We start from the raw sequence: 14,758 nt of genomic DNA on the forward strand, positions 1-14,758 counted from the left end.
GTGTTGAGGGATATGTTATACTCTTATCTGTAGCTTGTTTGCATTGTAGAGGATTTCAAGAAGATTTTGAATAAAAGAGAAAGCTCTTCACCCTTCCAGCCCCAAGCGCGTATATTTTCAGCAGCGCTTGTACCTCCCTCTGTCCCAAGAGCGTATATTCTCAGTTTCGGGGGGTACCGAATTCGCACATTTTTCGAAATTAGCGAACTTAATTAAACTTTAATTTTCTTATTACTTGTTCATTTACCTTTAAAAATTGGTATATGTTATTATCAAAGCTACATTACAAAGATACTACATCACTTTTTAGAATGAATGCCTCTTTTTCTGAAATGCTGCTGTATTGGCTGGGACTGGGGTTAGGGAGTGCACAAAAATGGCTGGGGCTGGAAGGGTTAAAAGGTTTTTTAAAAAAAATGAATGTTGAATATAGTTTTAAAAATATTTACAGTAATGACTACTTAATTGTGCTGTTAATTGATTTATTGGGTGGAGATACATCGACTGGATTGGAGAACAAAGGGAAAGAGTAAAAAAGAAATATGATGAAGAAAATGAAAATAATAATAATAATAATAATAATAATAATAATAATAATAATAAATTACTCTTTTATTTGTCCCAGAAGGGCACTTTGTTTTACAATGGCAAACATACATACATAAATACATAATTATTGATACGTACATACATAAATAATTACATGCATAAATACATACATAAATACACACTATTACAGAACAGTTTACAAACAATGCCACTGTTGGTCGCCACTGTGCAGCGCCCTGTATTTTGAGCTAGGGTTGTCGTGTCTTGCTCAAGGACACACTCCAGTGACCACCCATCTGATCCCTTTGTCACCAACACTTGCTTGACATTGCTTGAGTCAAAACTCACTACTCACTTAGCCACTGGAGCTTTAATTCAGGATAAATTAACATCTGCACTGCACTTCACTTGTTTCTATTTTCTTCTCTCAGCTTCTCAATGAGATTGAGTCTCGTCGCAGAGTTTCCTCTGACCTTGCCATGGAGGTCATTGCCGCTTCCTTCGGTCGCCCGTTGCCCAAACCTGGCAGAGTCTGTAACATCCGAACGCTGGTGAGTTGTGCCGAGCGGCCATCTTGTGGGAGCATGTTGAGCATTGGTAGCATTATGTTTGAACTCAATCTATTATTTGTTATCATGTATGATCAGACCATATTTTGCCTTAGTGTAAGTAAGATTATATGTTCCAAGTTTTAAGTTTCAGTATGGACTAAAGTATTGAAATGACTAACTAACAAAACTGTATCCTTTAGTTATTTCATGTAATTGTAGAATGCATTGAAAAAGAATTTGCCTTTAAATAGATCTGATCGTCCAAGGTTTTGAAACAGTTTACAGATATATACAGACATATTCTTCCGTGAGTGTGAACATGCTTCATGACAAGATTTTAGAATTATGTTCTTTTAATTTATTGAATCTAGTCTTTTTTTAAAAATAAAAATTTTTTTTTTTGCTTGGGCTTTTTTTTCATGAAAGTTCTGAAGTTTGTGTTAGATATTTTGTTATATGACTTATAACTTCCGGTTTGCTGTGATTTGCTTACCCCATGAAAAGTTGCGGGGGTTTTAGGGTATAGAATTTGGAGGGTAGCAGCAATTTATTGTCAGCAAGCTGTTCAAATGTTCTAAGTCAAGAAAGCAAAATTTTTTAAGGGGGAGGAAATGTTTTTTTTCTTTGAGAAACTACCCATATTAGGTGTCTTTTCATGCTTTTTGAATCATTGAAAATGATCATTTCGACAAAATATTTATCACGCATATGCAACAGATAGATACCACTCAACTGAAACTGCAATATATTTGAAAATGTCAACATTTTGGGCTTGTGACATCTGAACAGCTGGCACATGTTATGTGGAGGGCATATTTATTTAGCTGTTTTAACCGAGAGCTTTCGTAGCTTTTGCAAATGTAAAGTAAATTTAAGTTATTGACAACAGCACGCTGATATTCGACACCACAGAATTTTGCATTACATGCTTGTCTCATATTTTAAATGAGTCACTTTGATTACTTAGTAGTGATAGTGTTCTGCTATATATATTGATTGTTTTGCATATGACTGAGTTGATCTCAATCATGTACGCACTTACAGATAAAAAGTTTTTATTCCTACCATATGAAAACAGTGTGACAAGAATGATGATTCAGTTTGATAGTGAGATTTGCCAGAATATATATAAGCATTTTGCTGTTTTGCTTGCCTTTGGTAGTGGGTTTGCCAGTTTATCCACCTTTTAGCAGCATGAGCTTGCATGTATGTTTTCCCAAATTTTCGTCATTTCAGGATAACAACGGCGATATGGAGACCATTTTCCTCACCCGTTCGTCAGATAATAGGTTGGAAAACGTAAGATCTTTTTGCCATTTTATTCTTGATAATGCGTACATAGATTTCATTTCTAATTTTTAATCTATTAAATAAAATTTATGGCCTAACTGAAAGATTGGCAATCCAATTTTTTTTTTTCAAAGGACAGAATTTTCAAATGGGAAGAATGTTCTTATGTCAACCTCAAAAGAAGGTAAGTTTGCTTTGCTACACATTTGCCCAGCTTTTGGGAGCTTTTGGTGATCAAAGTAAAACCTAGAAGTGTTTCTGGTGGCTCACTTTTGAAACACATTTTTTGTATTTGTACATATTGTTCCAACAGTTCTCAAATTTTTAAAGAAAGCATCATATTTGAGACTTCCTCACAGACATATTTAGAAGTGTGTGTCGTGCCAGTTTTGATGGGGGTTTTTAAAAATGTTTATTTTAGCATTTCTATTTGTGATGCATGCTGCTGCAGTTATGTGACCAAAACTGATATACCAATATTAATAATGATGATAATAATAATAATAATAATAATAATAATAATAATAATAATAATATTCATAATAATAATAATAATGATGATAATAATAATAATAATAATAATAATAATAATAATAATAATAATAATAATAATGATGATGATAGAAAATGACATTTATATAGTGCCCAACCCTGATTAAAGAATTTAGGCTCTTGAGCGCTGTACAGATACAATAGCAACACATAAACAGTGCATTGTGTTGTGACTAAAAATTCTAGACATATCTCTTATATCTAAAAACAAAAATGACTTGAGCTGACTTTTGAATGACTCACAAGATTTGATCTCTTTGAAATTACTACTCGTGGGCTTGTGTTCCAGACCTTGGGGCTGTGAAGAAATGCAAATATGTCCTTTCACCCATTGTTTTTTAAGTCCCATTGATGGTAAAAGTACTGGCGTCTATGGTGTAGCGATTAGACGCTTCGCTGTCGCACACAGGAGACCTGAGTCCGATTTCCAAGTGGGGAGATTTCTTATATCGAGTATCTTGGTCTTTATTTTGGGAATTTGTATTTCTTTCAGTCGGGGGATGGCACTGATAGACAGGATTGGAAGCCGGCCTCCTGAATGATCCAAACTATGTTGATGGGGGCATAGAAATGCTTACATTGGATGGTTTTGATGGTTAAAGTCATCAATTTTTCCGCTCTTGTGATGATGTATCTCACACGCTGAGTGCATTTGAATAGGATATGGCCGCAAAAAGTTTGGAGTTTGGGAACCTGGGTTTTTGGTAATGATACCACAAGTGTTGGTTGATTAGGCCAATGTGGGCCAGAAAATGTTGGTTGTGGTAACTGCAGGGGAAGTCATCAGTGACTTGCATTGTTTCATCAATTTTGTTTCTTTCTCTCTTTCATTTTGAGACTGCTTTGGACGCAAGCGTTCCCTTGTTTTTCAATATCTATTGTGGGATTCATCCAGTTTTCATAATTTCAGTTTTCATATCTCATTCAAAGTTTTCTCCCTCTCAACCATTTTTTCGGCTTTCGTTGCCATTCTTTTTAAGACATTGTGATGGAGATGATAGCATGGTGCCTTGGTATAAGAAAAGATTTACTAATAGTAACCAGTAATCTGACACTTATAGTGACCATTGATGTCACCCTAGAAATCCATGTTGCATGTCACTATGACTATTTCAGGAACGACTGGAAAATTTAGGGGGATTCTCACTGTCCGCATCTTTTGTTGATTGCATCACAGTGCGTGGTGCCCACATCCTTTGTGGGTGGTAGGCCGGCGCTCTTGTATGATTTGCTCCTTCTTTCATATCAAAAATCTACCGTATTGTCCTTATCTCCCCTCTTTCTTTTCTTTGAATGTAACTGTCTAGTAACATATTTGTAGGTCACAACTTTGCCTTTCGGTCTGTAGTTTCAAGAATGGTTAATGAGATGTAGATAAATGCGTTTTATCAGATCATTCTGGGACTAATGCGTTGAAAATAAAACACTTTCCCTTTACAAGGGTAATCTAATAAAACGCATTCTTCTTATTTATTTGTTTGTCTTCAGCTCAAATTCGATGAGAATTTGGGTTAGTCATGGTAAATGAGATATAGCTTCTTGTGGGATAGTCAAACAAAACGACATTGCTATTTGTTTGTTTAATTAGCAAAAAACACTAAATCGCAATTCTCTCGAAACCTTGATTTTTGACAAAAAATGCGTTTTATCAGATCATGGCAGATCTGTAATTCTCGGCACTTGTGTGACCAAACAGTGGTGCAAGTGCCGTAAAACTCCTACTTAATTAAATGAAAAACAAACACCCTGTTCTTTTGTCAAGTCTATGAGTCGTGTTGAAATTTGGTGATGTTAAATTGGAAGGTTCTGCCTCATAAATAAACCTTACAATGTTGAAAGGGGCCTTTAACTTGTACAACAATAATACAATAATCTGTGTGGGTGGTTGACGAGTGCTCTGGTGTCGTTTGCTGGTCCTCCTTTCTTGTCAGACATCTGTTGTCCTTATCTCCCCTCCTTTTTTGTGTATGTTACTCTCTTGTAACATGTAATCTATTCTTTGGAACTTATATGACCTTATTGTGTTGCAAGTGCCGTAAAACTCTTACTTTAACTAAACTAAGCCTTATCTCTCCTCCTTTTTTTAATTTGTTGGTGGATGCCACTGGTAGGTCCTACTTCTTTACTTTTCTTCTGTTGTTTCCGTCTTACTGTTTCCCAGCACTAAATGTGAGGCAGCGTGGTGGAATCAGGCTCTCGTCAATTTTTGGGCATGTAGAATTATTGGTATCATCTTAAAGTTTGTTCCTTTGTCTTTATTTGGGTGAAAAAAATATTCATTTATCTTGAATACAAGTGGAGATATTTGCGGATGAAGGAGGTGGGTGTCACCTGTTTTCAGAGATAAGATTAGTGAGAAAATGGCTGCCAAAGATTAGTTATTTCCTTAGCTTAAGAGTCTGTGGTAACTGAAAATTTACATTTTTGTGCCTTTAATCAACGTTTTTCAGAAAAATCCACACAGAATTGAGTTCTTAAATGGGCATGAAAGGTGTTGAGCCAAAAAAACAAAAATTGGAAAAAAATTTCACAAACCTGCGGAAAAATGCAAGTTTCTTCACTTTGATTATTTTGACGAGAGCCTGATTCCACCACGCTGCCTCACAAATGACTGTTATTGTGTCGATGTGCTTCTGTTTACTCCAATAAACAATCCTTCTTTTCTTTGTCTGCTACTTTCTAGTAACTTCTCTCTAATCTTTGGCACTTAAATGACCTATTTGCGTTGCTGTCTGTTACTTTCTAGTAACTTCTCTCTAATCTTTGGCACTTTATTGACCTATTTGCGTTGCTGTCTGTTACTTTATAGTAACTTCTCTCTAATCTTTGGCACTTAAATGACCTATTTGTGTTGCTGCAAGTGCCACACTAAAAAAACTCACCTTTTTTTTGCAATGTTTCTAACCTTTGGCACTTTAATGACATTTGAAGAGTGGTTTTCCAAAACTCTGTAAGTCAGTTTTGACAAGCGCCTGATATCGTCACGACGCTTTACACATACATTTGTATTATGTATGTGTGTAGCATTGTGGTGAAAGTAGGTGGTTCTTTTTTTATGTTTGTTACTCTCTTTTAACACCTCTAATCTTCTGGCACTCATATGACCTTATGCAGTTGCGAGCGCCGTGATACCTCTACTAAAACAAACAACAAACATCATATGACCTTATGCAGTTGCGAGCGCCGTAAAACGTCTACTAAAACTAAGACTAAAATTGTGGTGAAATCAGGCGCTCATCAAAACTGACTTACAGTCAGAGTTTTGGAAACCACTTTTCATTTTAATGTTGCAAGTGCCGTAAAACTTTTTGCTAATAACAAAACTAAACCGTAACATTTCTGTGGGTTGTCCTCCTCGCCACCAGGTGAACTACGAGAGCCCCCTGTGCTACCTGGGCACAGACAAGCTGGTCAAGGTGTTCTCCGCCATGCTCATGGAGCGCAGGGTCATGCTCTGCTCGGCCAACCTCTCGTGAGTGCTGATAAGGGCTGTGAGACATTGTCACATAAGGCAGATATATAAATATATATATGTCTCTTGCGGGTGCTTTGGTGTGTTTGCTGCTTCTTCTTTCCTATCCAACATCTATCGTCCTTACCTCCCCTTCTTCCTTTTTTTGTGTTTGTTACTCTCTTTTATGCGCTCGTCTACGAAGCGGAAAGTCCGGGTTCGAGCCTCGGTTCGGACACAGATTTTTTTCGCCCCCTCCTTCCCACCCAGCAGTAATGGGTACCTGACTTTGAGGTGGGGAAGTAAAGGCGGCGTTGAAAGGAACTGGCCACCCTACCACAATATGCGGAAGGCCCAGGAAGTTGTCTCACTAACAAGGCAGTCCCCAATGTCCGGAGCGGATGCGGAAAAACTTTACTTTACTCTCTTGTAACACCTCTAATCTTCTGGTGCTCCTATGACCTTATGCAGTTGCGAGCGCTGTAAAACCTCTACTAAAACTAAAGATATATGTCTTCTTGTTTTTGGTGTTCTCCGCCATGCTCATGGAGCGGAGGGTCATGCTGTGCTCGGCCAACCTCTCGTGAGTGCTGATAAGGGCTGTGAGACATTGTCACATAAGGCAGATATATAAATATATATGTGAGGCAGCGTGGTGGAATCAGGCTCTCGTCAATTTTTGGGCATGTAGAGTTATTGGTATCATCGTAAAGCTTGTTCACTTGTTTTTATTTGGATGAAAAAAATATCCATTTATCTTGAAAACAAGTCGAGATATATGCGAATGAAGGAAGTGGGGGTCACCTGTTTTCAGAGGCAAAATTAGTGAGAAAATGGCCACCAAAGATTAGTTATTTCCTTAGCTTAAGAGTCCGTGGTAACTTAAAATTTACATTTTTTGTTCCTTTAATCAACGTTTTTCAGAAAAATCCACACAGAAATAAGTTCTTTAATGGGCATGAAAGGTGTTGAGACAAAAAACAAAGATTTGAAAAAAATTCACAAACCCACCGAAAAAAGCTAGTTTCTTAACTTTGATTATTTTGACGAGAGCTGATTCCACCACGCTGCCTCACATATGTCTCTTGCGGGTGCTCTGGTGTGTTTGCTGCTTCTTCTTTCCTATCCAACATCTATCGTCCTTATCTCCCCTTCTTCTTTTTTGTGTTTGTTACTCTCTTGTAACACTTCTAATCTTCTGGTGCTCATATGACCTTATGCAGTTGTGAGCGCCGTAAAACCTCTACTAAAACTAAAGATGACTTATAATATAATATGACCTATCTGTGTTGCAAGTGCCGTACAACTTTTACTAAACAAACTTGCCAAACTAATATTTCTTTCCCCCCGCCACCCCTTTCCCCACCTCCACCTCAACTCAATCACAGTGTGTTGTGTGGGTGGTTGGCGGGTGCTCTGGTGTGGTTTGCTTCTTCTTTCCTATCAAGCAACTATCATCTTTATCTCCCTTCCTTCTTTTTTGTGTTTGTTACTCTCTTGTAACACCTCTAATCTTCTGGCGCTCATATGACCTTATGCAGTTGCGAGCACTGTAAAACCTCAGCTAAAACAAACAAACAACACCTCCAATTAATCTTCGGCACTTACATGACCTTATTGTGTTGCAAGTGCCGTAAAACTATTACATTAAAATCTAAAAACAGTGTGCTGACGCAGACCGTCCATGCTCTGGCGGCGCTGATGTACCCGTTCCAGTGGCAGCACGTGTACATCCCGCTGTTGCCCCAGGAGATGCTGGACGTGGTGTGTGCTCCCATGCCCTACATCCTCGGCGTGCTGTCCGCCTTCCTGCCCAGCGTGCTCAAGATGGAGATGGAGGAGGTGAGTGGTTGGCAGGTGCTCTTTTGTGGTTTTGTTCCTTCTTTCCTATCACTGCTCAAGATGGAGCTGGAGGAGGTGAGTGGATTTTTGTGTGGGTGGTTGACAGGTGCTCTTGTGTGGTTTGGTTTGCTTCTTCTTTCCTATCTCTGCACAAGATGGACTTGGAGGAGGTGAGTGGATTTTTGGGGGTGGTTGGCAGGTGCTCCTGTGTGGTTTGCTCCTTCTTTCCTATCAAATGTCTATTGTCCTTTTATCTCCCCTCCTTTCTAATTTGTGTTTGTTACTTCTCTTGTAATTCCTCTAATCTTTGGCACTTATATGACCTTATCGTGTTGCAAGTGCCGTAAAACTCTTACTGTAAAAAAAAACAATTAGTGGATTTTTTAAAGTGTTATAAGTGTCACTTCTCCCAGCACGTAATGGCCAGTATTGTGCTTCTCTTTACTCAAAGAAACCAAAAAAAAAACCAACCCGAAAACAAATAAAGTTGTATAAATTAAAAACTCAAGATTCAAAGCAGCACTTGAAATGCATTTGTTTTTTTGGCCAGTTTTCATCAGTCATGATGTGCTTCTCTTTACTCAAACTCAAACAAACAAATAAAACTTCTATTTGGCCTAATTGAAAAAGCAAAATTCAAATGAGTGCTAAAAATGCATTTGTGTCACAACTTGGTGGAATCAGGGGCTCGTCAGTTTTTTGGCATCATTTTAAAGCCTGTTTCTTTGCCTTCCTTTTGGTGAAAAAAATATCCATTTATCTTGAATAGAAGTCGGAATATTTGCGATTGAAGGAGGTTAGGGTCGCCTGGTTTCAAAATTAGTGAGAAAATGGCTGCCTAAGTTTGGTAACTTCTATAGACAGAGAGTCCTTGGAAATTGAAAATCTACTTTTTTTGTGCCTTTAATAGATATTTTTCAGTAAAATCCACGCAAAAGTGTGTTTTTTAAAAAACATTAAAGGTGTTGAGCCAAAAAAAGAAAATTTGAAAAAAATTCCTCTTTGGCCCCCCCCCCCCCCCCCCCAAATGCAGGTTTCTTTGATTTCATTATTTTGATGAGCGCTTGATTTCTCCATGTTGCCTCACACATATGTTATGTTTCTTTCAGTATGAGTTTCTTTTACGTCACAGGTTCTGATTGTTGACTTAGATAAGAAGTCCATAGTTCGGAGCTACGGCGACGAGTCGACCATAATACCTAGGAAGCTACAGCGGGCCTTGAAAACTGCCATCAACATGTGCAAGATAGACACTGGTGAGTGGAGATATTCTTCCTTGTCCTCTTTGTTCAAGGCTTCTTTTTGTTACAGCCCCTCTCATTGTAATTTCCCAAGACGCAGGCAAACACACATGCACTCTCTCTCTCTCACACACTCTCACACACACACGCACACACACACACACACACACACACACACACACACACACACACACACACACTCATGCACTTTCTCACACACACACACACACACATGTAACAGATTGTTGTTTTTTCCCGCAAAATGTCAATTTTTTATGTTTTTTTCTCATCTACTTTTTTATTTTATTTTTGATTCCAGTGAAATTTTCAGGGCTTTTTATTCATACCATGACCTAACTTTATACAGGTGGGAAATAAAATCGATGCTTTTACGAGTGAGTTACATGGATGAATATGTAATAGATTTCAGAGGCATGAGGGGGTAGGTCAGTTATCCATCTCTAACCTTTTTCCCATTCAAGATATCGAAGATCCCAACTGTATGAAATTTTATATTGAGTATATACATCTACCAATGAACCAAATTTGATTGGTAAATAAAAAATCCTTTTTACTTGTATAAAAGCTGTTTATTTTCAATATGGTGGCCGTTACCATGTCAACCGTAGACGTAGACTTAAACAAAAAAGATTTAAGTTACATTTTACATATGTTGTTTTCCTGCTATACCTCCTTACTATAAGGCTTTATCTAAAAAGGCCATAGTTACTGAGATAGGTTTATAAACCAGCCCCTCCCCTTAAAGATCCCTTGGTGGTCTAAAATCGATAAGAGCAGGTTTGTTTATAAACCAGCCCCTCCCCTTAAAGATCCCTAGGTGGTCTAAAATCGATAAGAGCAGGCTTCAGCCTGATTCTACCACGCTGCCTCATATTTGATTTTGGCCGCTTGTGCAATTAAGTTTGACACCCCTGCTCTATACGAATCAGATGCCTCCTTCTTCTGTGTATGTCAAATATGACCCGTATTTCTTTCTTCAGATGCCAGCAACGCCCAGTGGCTGATGATAGCAGAGGCCTTCCTGCGCATGTTTATCGAAGCCATAGGCCACTTTGGGAACCATATACGCACCCAACAGGATGGCAACAGAATATTTCAGGTATGGCAACTGTAGTGAGATGAAAAAAATAGTCGTGGGTGGTTGGTGGGTGCTCTGGTGTGGTTTGCTTCTTCTTTCCTATCAAACATCTATCGTCTTTATCTCCCCTCCTTTTTTTTCTGTTTGTTACTCTCTTGTAACTCCTTTAATCTTCGGCAGTTATATGACCTTATTGTTTTGCAAGTGCCGTAAAACTCTTACTAAAACTGTTTTTAAAATTAGTCTGTTGTTGAAGTTTTAAAGCATTCTTAATTAAGCTTCGTGGAAAACGGAGTTCTTAGTCCCCAGTAGGACAAGGGGCCGATAGGACGGTGGTGCAGGAGGAAAGAAAAAAAAACTATTCCGACCGTTTTTGAATTAGCTCAAGCTTTATTTCTGAGATGTAGTAAACGGCTGAACATACTTTTCCTCGGGGAGGGTGGGGGTGGGAGGGTTGGAGACTTCAGTGCTTTTTTTGGTCGCTATTTAATGTGAATAACACACTTGTTTGTAAGCAGAATTGGTTTTCTTGCTGTCAGGACACTGAGCCTTTGTTTCGTAACTTTTATTATCTCCTACCTGCTTTAGATTGGTTTTGTGTGTGTGTGTGTGTGTGTGGTAGCCTATCCGTTCGAAATGTTTGGAGCCCCGAAGAGCATGCTCTTCACCAGGGCCACCGCCTCTCTTGGGTAGCGGATGAGGCAGTCCAACCTCCCTGAATCCTCCACTAAAAGATGCCACCGCCGGACCTCTGTGGCGGGGCATCTCTGCAGCCAGTGCTCCAAATCTTGGGGCTCCTTGCTTCACAATGGACAGATTGGGTTACCCCGCGGGGCAGTGCCACTGACTGTACTGTCTTTAGGCCATTCCCAAAGGGGGGACATTTCTCGTTCAAGTATAGTAGAGTTGTAAATGGGCTAACCCATGTCACGCTCATAACTAGCCTGATCTACAACTGGGAACTGCTGCTTTTTCTTTCCTGATCCTTACTATTGTCATTTTCCTCTACTTCTTTTGTATGTTTGTCACTCTCTTGTGACCCGCTATTTCCGGGGTGCCTTGATGGTCGAAGCAGACCTTGTGCTGTTGAAGCTAGAGAGGTGAGCAGTCTAAGTCTGATTCCCTGTGAAGACTTCTCTGTTGACACCCACCCCTCGGCGCTCATATGATCGTATGCAGTTGCGAGCGCTTTTAAACCCTCTACTATTAAAAAAACCCAAACAGATTGGGTCCGATGTATTGTCTATTCTAATTTTGTAGGCCCGCAGCCCAGAGAAGTGACCGGTTTATGTTTATGTTGTCACCTTGTTCCACAGAAAGAGGGCTTCATTCTGGAGATGGTCTCCAAGGAGATGCGGCAGTTCTTGGAGTGGTTCACGGAGACACAGATGTTTGAGGTGTTCATCTGCAACCACCTTGAGAAAGCCGACTACGGCACCAACGGTAATTTTTTCTGTGTTTATTCCATCTTTATCAACAAATGCCTGTTGACCCAATCAAACCATACGCCCTGTGGTCATTTTGTACCCCCAGGGTTGTTTTCTTCACATTTTAGAATGCTTCTAGTACGAAGATCTCTTTGAAACTTTCAGTATTTCTCAAAAAATCATTTTGACAGACTGCTATGCAAAGTGTACAGATCGGATTAACGAGTAAATTTCCTATTTTAAAAGTAGTGGGCGGAGTTCCCCCCTTCGTATGAATATGTTAGTAAAACGCAACGTACGAGTAGGGTTAATTGTATAATTATGTGGATCCTGAAGAGGGGGGGAGAGCAGAGATGGACATGTTCCGACTGCAGTGACCCCAACACAGTGGACAAGTAAGGACAAGTAAGTAAGTAAGTTATGTGCATAATAAGAGCTGGAATTTTAATTTTTTCTTTTAATTTTTGTGTGGTTTTTTTTACATGAAAAGACCAATGTGCTGTGGCAACAGGCAATGGCCTGTTTTTGTAATATCTTGCTACCTCAGAATTACAAAGGTCTATCTGCTCAGTACCTAGTTTTGAGAAATTTGACGTCAAAGATTTTGTCAGCAACAGTATTTCAAACTTTTAAAAATTGAATAATCTTGATAACGACTCAGAATAATTTAATGATTTTGTTAGACAGAGCAGATAAACCATTTGATTTCTGACCTCATGGTCTTAGTAGTAGTAGCAGTATAGGGTTTTACGGCGCTCGCAACTGCTAAGGTCATATGAGTGCCCTCATGGTCTTAGCAACTCAAAATGGCCAAAAATCTCAGATAGAACTTTCTAATTCTGAGGTAGCTTTGAAGTAGCTTCTGAATTATTTTGTATGTTGTTGGCAAGCTATGCAACTGTTTTAAGTCCAGAAAGCAACATTTTCAAGGGAGAAAAAAAATGCTTGTTTAATTCTTTAAACAATTGTACATTTGAATATGTACCTTTCCTTCCTTTTGTTCCAACATTTAGAATTTGAATTCTGACCGAATATGTCTTGATCAAATGAAAATGATATCGCAGATTATGAAACTGCGCCAAAAAAAATATTTTAAAAAATAATTGTACAGCTGAAAAGATAGCCGACGATATGCTTTGTGTGTGCCATTGTAACCCTGGTTTCCTCACTGTGGTGAATGAGAGTGGTATTTTAATAATAATAGATAGCATTTGTATAGCGCAAATCCCCGCTCAACAGCAAGTTTTATGGGCTTCACAATCTATACGTCTATTACCCCAGCAGACTTGAGAGCACTCTGAAACAACCTCAGCTTCTTGGGAAGCATACAGTGCGAGCAGCCATTTATAGGCGCTAAAACACTAACATACTGACAAGAGAATTTTTACTTTCTCTTTTCCCAGATTTGTTTGTGCAGCGGCTGGCAGAAAACAAGGAGACCAAGGATTATTCTCGCAGGCACAAAGGGCTCGGGGCCAAGGTGAAGAACTTTGGCAAAGCGCTGAAGACTAAGCTGCAAGCATCCTGATGAAAGTTATGCTAGAACTAGAAGGAGTTGTTGCCGTGGAAACCACCTGAGGCTTGAGTTCAATTTCCATCGTGTGTGGTTGGAGCTGCCCCTGTCATTTTTGTATATATATATTTCTCTGTATTTCTACGAATGTCCAATTTTCAGGGGGTTTCTTGTTGGCCGTTTTTTAAAAATGAATGATGTTCTGCCATTTTGAATGTGGTGATAAATGTCATTCTGTCTGATGCATAATCCAGCAAGCTTGCTCAAAGTGGCTTCCCTTATTTGAAAAATTCTTCAGAAAGACATAATGGATCTCTACAATGCAATTGGTGTTATTCTAAATTGTCAACATTGTCATGAGTATATTCTATTCAACTGGTGTCCTTTCATTTTATTATTTATGGTCACTTTGAGGCTGCTTCCAAAAAGCTACCAATAAGTTTAACTTTCGGTGTGGCCGCTAGTGATTTTCTGCCCGTCTGAAACATTTTTCGCTAAGTGAATACTATTATATGGTCGCTTTTAAGCACATGGGGGCTGTTCAGAGAAAATCAAAGGTAATGTTGTTATATCCTTATTCAGTTTCTTTAAAAGACAAGGAGAGTTTTCTCTATAACCAAACAAATATACACACCAATGAAACCAAACTTCTCCTATAGGTAGGGCAATGACCACTTTTGGTGTAGGTCAAGATTTCTGGAAACCCCCAAAATCTGGGTTAGCCCGCTTGTCCTTAAAAGTGACCATATGTTCTTGTGCGGGTTTAGGATCAACTTGAAGTCGTATTCTTTGGAGATAGGTCCGTGTGCGAGCCCCATGTGGTAACAGAGACACAATGGTGTGTACAATGCAAAATAGAGAAAATGATAGTCGCAGATGATGGTGGAAAGAGTTAAACACGATGCCTGCTGCCCAGATTGGCCACCCACCAGCATGAAATGTGAAGTCGCAAATGAGAAAGTGTTAAGGAGAAGAAGACGGAGCCAAGTCAGAGATGAGGTGGAAATTTATTTATAAGGCATTGGGGATGGATTTGACCTACTCTCAGGAAGCCAGGCAGCTGCGTACCAAAGAAAGTTTTGGATTGGAATCCACAGGGTAAGAGATCATGGGGATGGCCACATACATGGAACCTAGAGAAGAGTCACAGAGAACATGTACAGAAAAGTGAGAAGACATGGAATAACATCAAGAGGCTAGCCCAGGATAGGGAAAGGTGGAAAGTGTTTGTTCGTGGCCTATA

At 39.1% G+C, this 14,758-nt stretch overlaps 1 protein-coding gene across 3 annotated transcripts in view; it reads left to right on the top strand.

Moving 5' to 3' along the window:
- Window positions 1-13,885, top strand: part of LOC101850524 (DENN domain-containing protein 2B) — a gene marked incomplete at its 5' end in the record, with an annotated part of 33,823 nt that extends 19,938 nt beyond the window's left edge. For all 3 annotated transcript variants that reach the window (XM_035973224.1, XM_035973225.1, XM_013089867.2), the window contains 8 exon segments: window positions 981-1,100; window positions 2,337-2,399; window positions 6,308-6,414; window positions 8,058-8,235; window positions 9,368-9,491; window positions 10,478-10,596; window positions 11,892-12,018; window positions 13,406-13,885. In XM_035973224.1, the coding sequence (XP_035829117.1) occupies window positions 981-1,100; window positions 2,337-2,399; window positions 6,308-6,414; window positions 8,058-8,235; window positions 9,368-9,491; window positions 10,478-10,596; window positions 11,892-12,018; window positions 13,406-13,530 (963 nt within the window).
- Window positions 13,886-14,758: the final 873 nt, after the last annotated feature.

This window comes from Aplysia californica, unplaced genomic scaffold (assembly GCF_000002075.1).
Source record: "Aplysia californica isolate F4 #8 unplaced genomic scaffold, AplCal3.0 scaffold01067, whole genome shotgun sequence".
In the NCBI taxonomy this organism is placed as follows: domain Eukaryota; kingdom Metazoa; phylum Mollusca; class Gastropoda; order Aplysiida; family Aplysiidae; genus Aplysia; species Aplysia californica.